This window comes from Malurus melanocephalus, unplaced genomic scaffold (assembly GCF_030028575.1).
Source record: "Malurus melanocephalus ecotype Western Australia unplaced genomic scaffold, MMel_1.1 scaffold_309, whole genome shotgun sequence".
NCBI lineage: Eukaryota > Metazoa > Chordata > Aves > Passeriformes > Maluridae > Malurus > Malurus melanocephalus.
In genome coordinates, this window is record NW_026623541.1 from 845388 (window position 1) to 857697 (window position 12310).

The 12310-nt window shown below is 41.7% G+C and overlaps 1 protein-coding gene across 1 annotated transcript; it reads right to left on the reverse strand.

Moving 5' to 3' along the window:
• Positions 1-2562: 2562 nt before the first annotated feature.
• On the reverse strand, positions 2563-4940 carry CCR4 (C-C motif chemokine receptor 4). Its single transcript, XM_057377292.1, has one exon. It carries the CDS (start codon positions 4369-4371, stop codon positions 3301-3303), a length of 1071 nt encoding a protein of 356 aa, XP_057233275.1. The 5' UTR covers positions 4372-4940; the 3' UTR covers positions 2563-3300.
• Between the last annotated feature and the right edge of the window lie 7370 nt (positions 4941-12310).

Genomic DNA, 12310 nt, shown 5'->3' on the forward strand with positions numbered 1-12310 from the left:
CCTCAGTGGCAGTGCTTGCTGCAGAAGAAGTGATTTCTCCATGATTGCTGTGGGTGGTGACATAGATGATTGCTATGTATGATTGCAGACACAACCAGTGCTACTTCTCCTTTGAATGCTCTTATCAGTTACTCAAATGCTATAAATCTCACYGTTGTTATATCATTTCCAGTCTCCTTCTTTCATGACTGGAGTAGCAAAGTTGAACTTCCAGTAGGTGTTGCCTTAAGCACTATTTTAATGATCATTTTGATTGACATTACTAAATGGCCCTTGACTTCTACCTGTAAATCAAGTAAATGTGTCAGTTTTTTATTTAGGGATTGACTGTGGTGGCCTAAGCATGCTATGAAAACCAACAAATCAACTTATTATCTTTTCATCATTGTTTGTATTTAATCTAATTAGCTGATTTCCCCCTACATCTACCTTTCTATTTCTGCTTAGCACAACTGAAGAGAGGATGCAGGCTAGCTTTCTGAGGAACCTTGATGTAAAAATGTAGGTTTAAGAATGAGTCAGCTTTGCTTTATTCGAATGTCTGCCTATTCTCTTTCATGGTTCAGTGGGTTTGAATGTACATTCTTCATTGCTGGAAACTCTTGTTCAGCTAAAGTCACACCTTTGTCAACTGACATTTTGAAAATCCCTGCTTTATTTTTGGCTGTATTAATACTATTATCTCAWCCTTTCTCATCAGCAGATTTCAAAGCCCTCTCTCAAAAGAGGAGCGGAATTATCCACTGCAGTTTGGTGCATGTGGGAGGAGGATGCCACCCAGGTTCGGTGAGCTCCAGTCCCAGGACTTGAATTCCTGAGCTCAACACTTTAATATGCTCTCCTCTTYGCATCCAACTCAGCAAAGCTGCTCAGAGCACAACTTCCAGCTCAGTTGCTTGTCCAGCACAAGCACTGAGTTGCTGTGAGTATTACTGGGAGAACTGGAAGAGGCTATTTGGCACAGAGGAAGGAACAAGATGAACAAYATTCACTGTGGCAGCACCAGGTACCCTCTGCACCAAGGTCAAATGTGCACAGGCTGTGGGTCACAAAGCTGAGTGGCGACATGAGGCACATTTGAGTTTTGTGTGGAGTTTTGAGTTTTTGACTGGCAATCACATTGAGTGGCACATTTGAGTTTTTGTTTGGGGCAATACTGCACAGCCTCTGGTGCACCCTGATAATTCCACACATGAGCAGATTCAGCATCCTGGCCAGACCCAGACCAACCTGTGGGCCATTCCCTGACGCCACTCTTAGCGCTGGACCACTCTTACATCACAGTTKCCAAGAGCCTACAGCTTGCTTTCTCCTTGTTGACCATCATTTTTGTCAGCCCAGCCCAGTCAGTCTTTCACCTGATCTGAAAGCAAGGCTTCCCCAAAGGACCTGTTTGTTCTTACTGATTAGAGGGATCACAGAGTAGGACCAAGGAAAAAGAACCTGCAGTGAAAGCTGTCTGGCTTCCAGGTTAGTCTGTGCACCAGACAGTGCATAACTCAGCAGTTCACAGTGCCTCTGCTATCAATCAGAATCACCATGTGTGAGGATGATGTACCATGGCACCTTGAGACATTATGATGGCCTCAGTGACATCTGTGAGAATTTGAAGCACCTCATGCTTGAAATTCATCTGTTTATTCTTTTCAAGATAGGATGGATGGCTTAACCCACTCTTTGCATCAGTTTTTCCCAACTGATTTACACAGTGACTTCTAAGGTTTTGAGTAGTAAGTATTTTTATAGTCTTTTTCTTGGAAATAAAGGTTCTTTCTTATTGCAAGTAATGTCTTCCACAGCTATTCCTATTATCTGCATTGATGCAGATAAACCACATGCTTGTCATCCTCAGCAAACTGCTCATGGTAGTGCATTCTAAAATTAATTATGATGGATTTGTGCGTGCATGAGATTTGAGTGTGCTGCATTTTATTTTCAGTTTGTATCATAAGAGAAGTCACATGGAGATGAGCTTCCACTTCTCTTATTTAGAGTGATGAGTACTATAGCACTACAATATTTTGACATTTCTTCATCAGCCATTTCCTGATGCATTTTAATGCCTTATTTGCTCTTTGCAGCCTTGCCTGAGTGCTGAGCAGGCACTTTATTATTGACAGTGTAAGAAAATAAATCATCTGGCTTATAATAAGTAATCTGAATAGTTGTTGTCCAGCAAAAAGACACAGTAGAAATATCTTCTAATACATATTTTTCAACTCTTAATAGGTCTGCCACCACATTACTGATTTTTTGCTGCTTTTAAAACAATTTTTGTGCCAAAATCTAAGCACTTCTTTGTGAGTTTCCTTCCTGTTCCAGATCTCTGATTAGTTAATATCCTGTGATATTAATCCTGTGAKGTATCACACTGGTCACATTTTGCTGTTATCAAATTTTTCTACTCAGTTTCTGGGTTTGCTTTCTTTTGTTTTGCCAGATACATCTTAAATGAGTGAAAATTGAGTCCTGGGGTTAAGTACTTCTGAAGCAAGGAACATTCACTTTAAAATATACACTTTTAACSAAGATGCTTCAAATTTATTTACACATGCTGGGAAATGAATTTTTTTAACACCTTTATTCAAAAATATTCAAAACTTTTTCTATRTTAATCAAAATACAGAATTGCTATCCTGAATTACAGTGATAAAATGAATCAAAATGCTATACATGCCTACATATAGGCATATATGTCAACCTGAGAGAAAACACGCTTACAACACAAAGTAAAGGTTTTGCTTTGTGTCTTTGTGCACATAGAGAATACATTTAGTCCTTTTTCTTAATGACAGAGGGTATATMATCCCCCCTGAGAGGAAACATTTCACAGTAGCAGATACAGCTRATAGCTACCTAAGAGTCACGAGTGAACAAGTCCTACACAGATCAACTGCAGAATAAAAAACGTGCATAGGATGGTGATAACCATTCTTGRATAAATGAATGTTTTCCAAGTGCAYRTGTTGATGACAAGCTGCTGTCTCACCTCTGCCCCTCCATGCAYGCCAATGTCTTGATGCTGCTGAAAAAGAAGCCACGCAGTGCAGTGTTTTGCSCAGAGCTGAGCAGTGATTTGTAACCACAGCAGAGAAACTTTTCATGTCCACCTCCCATGTTTCACTTTTGGGACACCTTCTGTCATGATACTCAGAAAATCTAGAGGCACAAATAAAGCTGAAGTGAGTAATYATCCGGCACTAGCTTATTGTTAAATGTATCTGCATTTGCTTAGCTTTTCAAAGTTCCTGCTTTCGTCAGTTTGCTTGTTGCTGGGTTCAGTGGCTGGTCTGAAACACGTCACAGAGCGTCTTGATCTCCTGTAGACTGTGTGTGGAATGAACTGGTAGATTCAGAGTGGTAAGTCATGTGAACTCCACACCACTTGCAGAAATACCCAGGTAACTGCCAGTTCTTAAAGAGCATCTTCAGGTACTTCTTAAATTTTTCCCCCATGAAGAAGTAGATGATTGGATTGAGGCAACAGTGAAAAAGGCCGAGGATCTCTGTTACCTGGAAAGCATAGTCCAGACTCCTGCTCACTTGGCAGTCGTTAATGACTCCCACAGATTCCAGCAGTTGTAAGAAAATAACGATGTTGTAGGGGGTCCAAAAAAAGAAAAACACGATCATGACAGCAAAAATCATCTTCACAGCCTTATTCTTTTTGTCATTTCTACAGTGMACCAATGTTTTAATGATCATGGAGTAACAAAATGTCATAATTATTAAAGGGATTAGGAGCCCTAAAATGTTGATTTCCAAAGTGGAAAAAAGTTTCCATGTCGTGAAATTGCCTGGAAATACTGGCTTGCAGGTAGTATAATTACGTTCATTAAAAGACTGTCTAAATACAAGCTCGGGAACTGAGGCTAAAAGAGCTACAAGCCATACAACAAGGCTAGTAACCAAAGCATGGAAGGCAGTCCTTGCTTTCAAGGAAAACACTGCACGAACAATTGCCAGGTATCTGTCTATGCTCATAAGCATGATAAAAAATATCCCACTGTAAAACCCAACTAGGTAGATCCAYGAAATGATTTTACACCAGGGAGTCCCGAAAACCCATTGGTCTACTGTGAAATAAGACCAGAACGGCAAGGATAAAACGAAGAGCAAATCTGAGATGGCGAGGTTTAGCAGGTACACATCAGTCATGCTCCTCAGCCTCTTGTATTTGAAGAGAACCATGATGACCAGAATGTTTCCAGTGAGCCCCACCAGGAATACCAGGGAATACAGAACGGGTAGGAAGGAGGCTGCAAACCTCCTGACATTTTCTTTGCTGCATAGTTTTGGAGCATCCTTGTAATTATCGTAATAGTCGTAAAAGGTTGAGAGTTCAAAGGGCTCTGGGCTTGAAGAAGTCATGGTTTCTTTCCCCCARTTCTGAGAAGGGAAGAATATAAAAATGTCAGTGACTTTGAGTGCATCAAGACCGTGTGGTTACTCCACAAAGCTGAATCACAACTGACTGACTCGCAGCTCAGCACTCGGCTCACAGCACGTTCTCAGACATTATGTAAGCATTTTGGCACGGACACCTGAGCACACTCAAACAAGGAACTGTCCTTARTGTGCATGTGCTTAGTCCTTGCACCACTGTGCAACTTGAATGTCAAACACACATGGATGTTCATATGGACGAGAGAAAAGCAAATAGGAATGAAAGACGTGGGCCACAGATGTCAAATCAGAGAGGGTTAATTCCCATGCAGAGCAAAGTAAAAAACAAAACCATTGTTCATAGCAGTTCAGAATTTCAGTCACMGGCAAATGTCACCATAAGAAGGTAATGATAAACACGCATCAGGCTTTTCCAATGAAATTACACTTACTGAAAGCTGACATGAGCTTTMATGAAATAAGTGCTATTTTCAGTGACTAAATGAATAACAGGAATTTGTATGTCCTCTTCATATGTATGTCCTTTCCTAATAGGCAGACACAGATTTTTAAGTGATGTAACTTAGGCACAGGGCAAATATATTGCTGACTTATTAGTCTGTATGTCATTCAGATCACAGCATCATTCTTTTAGCCTGACATACCAGAAATTAATGTCTGAGTTCTGTTTTTACCATGTAGGTAATTTGCATCACAAGTGGCATTCTTTTAGCTAAAAATATTAGAACTCTAAMTCTGAGTTATGTTTTTCCCCTTTGTCTTTATTTTATGAAGGGAAAGCAGAAGAGAATTGAGTTTCATTGCTTCACTTGTCTTTGCCCTGTGTGTTGTTGCTACATAACAGCAAACATTGAMTATCCTTAACCTGAGCCCTGCTGTTTGCAGTCCCAAGCAAAACACCTTTGCAGCCTGCAGTTCAGAGGAATTTAATCTGACCTAAAAGTCACCAATAAAAAACCATTTGACACCAGTGGTCTAGAAATGACAGCTTTGCACCCAAGCATACCCGAATCTAATCATGGTTCAGCATAATATATTTGAACACTTAAAACTTAAAAACGTATCCTCACAGAACACATCCACTTGCTTAAAAAATACCTGAATAGCTATAAAAGGTAAATGAATAAGTATTACATTCACACACATAATGAGTGTACATGATACACAAAATTTAAGAAATTGCATTTTATGAGTTTTACCTTTTCTTCTCAGACGATGTGAAGAAGCTTCTTTGGTCTAAGGGTGCAGAATCACTTGCTTCTCATCAGGTAGYTCTGCCAGGACAGTGCTACCTACACAGCAGTATTTCCACCAGCTCACGAAGATGATGCCTCTAGATACCTCTATCTCTTAGAGGAAGCTTCCACTTCCTTAGGTTGTATCACAACTGCTTATCTCCTCAGTGCGCCTCAGAGACAGTCTCTGTGAGTCAGAAATAGAATAAAACACAAAATGTTTTTTAAAAAAAAAACTGTTTCCACTGGGGAACTAGTTACTTAAAGCAGTCTTATATTATCCAACAATCTATCTTATCCAACATCATCCAACAGATGTCACTAAGCATAGATGTCACTTGGCTCTCATTCTACTGGAAACTCTTTATTTTCTTAATCTCAGAAAAAAAAAATCAAAGAATCATCTGTAGTGAGCAGAGACGAGGCAGGCACTTGGTGGGTGTATGGGTAGTGTTTCTAGTCCTTCTCTGACAGATAACTAACTTTGCAAGTTGCACTATGTAATTGTAGAAGAAAAAAGCTGTATAGATTTAGTGTAGGGAAGGCTGCTTTTAATCACTRTGGTTTGATCTTCCTAACTCTACTTACCTTACTAAAAAAAAAGAAAAAAAGGCATGTTAATTCACACTACCTTTTTGCTTGATGTTTTCTGTCACAGGTTTTATACAGCAAATCTGCCCCCTACCACTGACCGGCACAAAATGTAACAGCAGTCAAAATATTGAATAAAAAGAAAGAGTGCGCACAGGCGCGTGGTCTAAGGGCAGAACGTGCAAGTGCTGAGGTTTACCGAGGTTCTTCATCACGGCAGGAAGCTCAGCAGCTTCTATGAATTTCTCTGGAGAGTGAGGTGGGCCTTRTTTGTCTTTTGGGGGATCCTGAGAAGTGAGAGGAGAGCACAGAGGACATGTGCTGGTCAAGTGGGGTGGTTGTGAGCCCTGCCAGCAGAGCAGCTGTGCTGGCAGCTRGCAGGTGCAGGTCTCCTCAGTTCCCCAGAAAAGGCCAGCCAAGCAGAAGTAGAAGCCATTTCTGAATGGGGAAGGCTGCTGCTTTCTTGTAATCTGGAGAAACTGAAGAGACAYGACGAGAAACAGAAACAAGAAAGCTGCAGACGGTGATTGTGAGGGTAGGAAGAATCAAACATCTTCATTCACCAGAGAATATCTGTTTTCTTGTTCTCTCTCTGGTGTTGTTTCAGACAYAGGTATAGCTTTTGCTCAGCTATGCTATTTGCTGCTATCTCACCTGCCTCTGACACTGTTACACTGCCCAGYAAYTTACATTTGGCTGAAGRGTTTCTTCAGCTTKWTGTGATKACAGCATGACATGTGGGATCTACCYRTTTCAGGTTTTGCCARAATAAAGCAATTGTAGGGCAGGACCTTTTCAGTCATCTTTCACAAGCTGCATTTCTGGGGATTTTTAAATAGGTCTCTGGGAGGTGTTCCTCCAGTGCAGGTTATTGCTCTGCAGATCATCTTTTCTCTTCATTTTACTAGCAGTCCTTAAAGGATGTGGACATCAGATAAGCAGACAACACTGTCATACCTTCAGCTTCATCAGCCCTGCTCACAGAAACTATCAGCTCTTCCTCTTGCTGTTCTTCTGTCTGTGTAAGGGCCTCRTCAATCTCTTTGACAGGTTGTTGCACTCAGGCCACAAGTTCAGCTCTTTAGCCACAACACAATGACACAAAATCTTTCTTTAAGTACTTGCTTTTCAGGAAAAAAACACCTCTTGTTCTTGGCAATGCTCTCTTAGACACTGATGTTTCTTAGTTTGGGCTGTAATCTTTTTTTTCCTCAATAGCCCCCCATGCATGCTTATTTTGTCCCACCCATTATTTTTAGCTCTATCAAAATAGGCATCTTCTYTGAATTTTTTCAGTGGTGATTTTTCTTGATTTCCAGATGAAGAGGTTACTAGAACTGAATCCACATATTATATCTCTYTGACCCTGTTTGGTTAAGGAATTATTTCCCATCAGCAGCAACCTTTCAAAATGTGTCAACCATCATCAGCAGCATTTTGAGACCTGTCCTTAGCACATAGACCACACTTCAGGTGTGCTTCAGATCCCTCAGACATCCTGTTAGCAGGGAACGAGTCTGCAGCCATATGATTTTCAGTTTGATCCATATGGCACTGGCCTGAAGAAAGCACCTACCTGGCACTTCTCCAGAAAGCTTTCAAGTAGCAAATGGGCCTGCCAAAATACCAATGCACTTCCTGCTAAATCACCAGATGGGAAGRTCTGTCTTTGTGAGGAGAATGAGCAAGAGTGTTTGCTCAGATAGAGGAATGCTCAGCCACTAAAAGAGAAAAATTATTGTGGCTAGAGATACTGAAAATTTGTGATGTGTGAACTCCAGAAAATGAAGATTTWAAAACTGTATCTGCCAGTTCATGAAAATCAAGATGATAAGAATGAATCCTGAACTACCTTCTGACAGCTTACCTATGAACAGAATCCGTGGGAGAGCCTGCAAGGAAAACTGCAGAAAAAATAGGAAAACGAAAAGAAACCTCTGAGCAAATGAGATAATGTAGAAAACAGAGGAAAGGAGCTGTGTGTGTAGGTMCTGCTATAGCTTGGAGAGAAAGAAGAGTGGAAGGGAGGGACTGAGTAAAACTACAGTCTCCAGTCTTCAGTAGGGGAGCTCTGAGGTCCCCTTCCAATGTGGTAGCCTGTCTTTTTCAGCTCCTTGGAGAACCTGGCAGACTAACAAAAGGAGAATGGCAGGAGATGSCAAGATAAAGGGGAAACGGGAAAGGGGAAAGGGTTCTCAATTCCTGTCAGACTAATCAGACTAACAGCAACAGGGGAAGAGAAAAGTCATTTTACCTCTTTACAAATGGTGTCAGGTATGTGGCACTGACAAAATAAATCACAAGTGCACAGAGGTGGACCAAATCTGATTGGTCTGATCTTTTATATGGGATGGTGGTGGTGGGGGCACATTAAATGCAACAGGATGAAACTTCGTAAAAGCAAAATGCTGAACAACCCATACCATAAAAACTTTGCTTCTCACCAAAAGATTATTTCAGCTACTCCCATCTTTTCTGGGAAGTCTTATAATTGATTTGCYGTTTTACAGGAGGCATAGGAGTCCTGCCCAGGGAGGGACTGGAGATGGACATTTAGCTGACCCACTGGCTRGGCTGTGAGATACTCACCACTGATACTCCAGTGCATTCTGTCTGATCTTTGTGATGGCCAGGGAGAGGCTGTTCAGACACATCCTCATTCAGAAGAGCCTGGCCCAGGAGACAAGCAGATGACAGTAAATAAAAATGGACAGCTATTGCAAGAATCAGTATTTTGGCTGATTGTGTGGATCAGCTCAGGATCCAGGTTGCCAAAGTCACAGATGGACAAATGATTACCTTTCTTATCAAACCATCCTTTCCATCAGGTGGCCAACTCCTCTGTGCATGGTCAGGCCTTGTGTGGTTCTTCTTTTGAAATTCAGGTGAATTTGGATTGCAGTTTGCACATCTGTAGCTCCCATCCTTCCTTGTTAGTGAAGTGTTTGTGCTACCAGCTCATTGCACAGTTCCTTTTTTTTTGTAATTTTCAATGTATTCCAAATTTCCGGTGCRTAACTAAAACCACAGCATTCTGAGAGAGAACTTAAAAAAGGAAGTGAATAATTTCCTAGTTTTAGACAATTACTGTGCACACTGTTTCTCAGGTGGTTCACTAATTTAATTCAATCTCTTTCAATACAGGAATTCCTTTTGGCTAAGATAGCTGCTTGTGCTGACAAGCAAAAGATTTAAGCTAAAACCATCTTTTCCTTGCTCAAAACTAGCTGTAATTCCCCTCACTTTTTTTTTCTTTCAGTGGGCGTGTCCTATGCGTTCTGCTGTCTTTATCCACTGGTGATTCTGTGAGTGGGAATAGTCATTCTTTTCCTCAGCCTAATTTACTTTCTTTTCCCATGCTGTGCTTGCAAAANAAAAAAAAAAAAAAAAAAAAAAAAAAAAAAAAAAAAAAAGAACTGAAACTTCTAACCTCAAACGTGACAGAAATAGTCATTTTGTATGCTAAATTTTACTTTAAATAAAAATCACTAATGCAAAACCTGTGACTTTTATTCTTCTTAAATATGAAATGGCACARCGAGGAGCTTTCTTTGTCATGTTCAGTGATCTGTTAAATGTTACCAAACTGTTTCTATGGTAGGTAAGAAATTTGGGCTGTTTCCGCCCTGAGGAGCAGTTGATATCTGAAATTAATTTTTTTTCCTAAATGTCCCAGCCATCACCTAATCATCACTATGAGGTCCTCTTAAAGGCTGGTCTTTCTGAAGAATTAAAAAAACCCCACAATGCAGTGGTGAATAGCAGAGGTGTTCTCAGGCCAYTTTATTTGATGTTTGTTGGGATGGRKTTAGATACAGRGGAATGATGATTATGTGTAAGAGCTTTCGATTCTGCTTTGTGTTACTGCCCCCAGGTCTCTCAAACATTTTTGTTGTTGGGAGCCTTTAAAACCTTGTTAAAGGGCTGGGCTTATCCTAAACATCTACACGACAAATTATCTTGGCAATCTCTCCTTCCATATTCCTCCCTGAGTAATATAAAGGAAGTGTTAGAAAAAATAAAGTATTTGCAGAGGATCGAGTGAAAAGAACTAACACTTGCTSTTACTGATGATCAATATCAACCTTTCCATGTTTGCTAAGACTCAGGCACTCTGTTRTCACATGGAAAAACTGTTTCACTGCAAGTCCTCTTCAAGATGATCTGTACAGCCAACTTATATAACATTCAGTTAACTTCAGCAGCGGGGGAAACCCCTCAGGACAGAAAAATAAAACTGTGAGAGGTATAATAAAACATTTTCATTGGAGCATCTCATTCTTTTAATCATCTTTGTGATTCACGGGATATTCTGATGTGTTTTATGAATTGCTGGTGAAACTGCCTATAGTTAATTTTACATCTTCAGACTTCCATTTGCTCACAAGGAAATAAATAAAATCTCAGAGAAAATGATGTTTCATCCAGCGGCAGAATGCAGTGACTAATTTTTTCTTACTTTTCATAAAAATACTTTTTACACTCTGTACTTGCTCATCAGTGACTCCACTTGCTYGACTGGAGCATCCTCTTTTAACCATGAATGACTTTCAAGTCCAACAGAGTTCGCTAATGCCATCTTCTGGTGGAAATGCAAAGAAAGCATTGAAACCAAAAATGAGCAGAAGGAAKGATGGAGCGAGTTTAGGACAGAGAGCCCTGCATGAGCAGGGGTGAGTACAGGGCTGGTGAGAGGGTGTGGTGACTCTGGAAATACKTGGCTCCAGATGTTGTTAACCTTGTGTAAAAAAATGTGTGCCACTATCTACAGCTGCCCTTCCTGAATCTGACTTGATCCATAAACCCTGGCCTGTGCATTCTGTGTTGTTTTTATGATAATTTGTATTTTGTCCATCCCTTCACTATAGCCTCCCAAAACCTGAAGTACCAGGAGGATCTGGAGAGCAAGGCTCAGCAATGGGACCAATAAAAAAGGAACTGAACAAGAGACCAAGTGACYAAGTGAGGGAGAGCCTTAATGATTCAAATGAGGGCCCCCTTGGGAAAAAAAAAAATAAATCTGATCACAGTATGAGGATACCTATTTTCCTAGAGAGGACTTCAGAGGGGAGAGTGAGTGCAATAAAGCAAAKACTCACTGCAGAAAGGCTCTGGAACCACTTGGAGGTTATGACCTGGTACATTTTAGTCACCTCTAATACTGCCATTCCCAAAACAGGCCAACCCAGCCCTCCTCAGACATCATCCTTCCAGGGTGCAGAAGGGGTGCTGGTGAAGGTCCTGCATCTGTACCAGCAGGCCTAGCACGATGTCCCTAGGACTTGGTGGAAAAGCAATTGCTGTGCACGCTTAACCAGCTCCCCATCCCTGGCCATGAACACTACAGTTGAGGCCCATCCAGTGGGAAATGCTCCCCTTTGCCGTGTGCTCCAGCCATGGCCACGCTGGGATCGGTGGTGCTCAGCAATTCCCTGGAGCAAAGCGGGTGGCAGAGCGCTGTGGACAAAGGGAGTGCACCAAGCTGCTCCAGGCGCCTTCGAACACACCATTCCCTCCTGGTTTGCTGCTGCCTGCTTGGACACTGCGACAATAATTGGAGCTGCAGCTCGGGGATTCAAGCAGCTGAGGAATTGTCCCGGCGCGGGGCACAGGAGGCGGCACAGGGGAACAGTGGCTCCGGTCCGACACCAGGGGGAACTGGAGCATCCAGCGGGGCGTGGAGCCATCGCTGTGCTCTCCCTCGGCTTTGGCGGTGTCCTACAGAGTGCTCTGCAAGTTCGGGCCACTGCAATCTCTGCTGACATCCCTTTGTGTCTCTAGGTGCCGCTGGCTTTGCTTTTAATGCAGCAAATTTATGGGCTAAACGCAAACTCCTCTCCGGAGAAATGATGCTTCTCGTTGCCTGCATTATCCTGGCATATCCTCTATGTTGTGGGGCTGTTGTGCTGCAGTAGATATGGAGCAGTGACAAATGTGTGCAATTTATCAGAGACTTAAAATCTGAGTGGGATGGGAAACAGACTGTTCCAGTGACAGCTGCAGTTGGAAAGTGGATAATAACCCCTGTAGAGTGAAACAGCAGTGCCAGAGTCCTTGCTTGCATTCTCTATCCCATT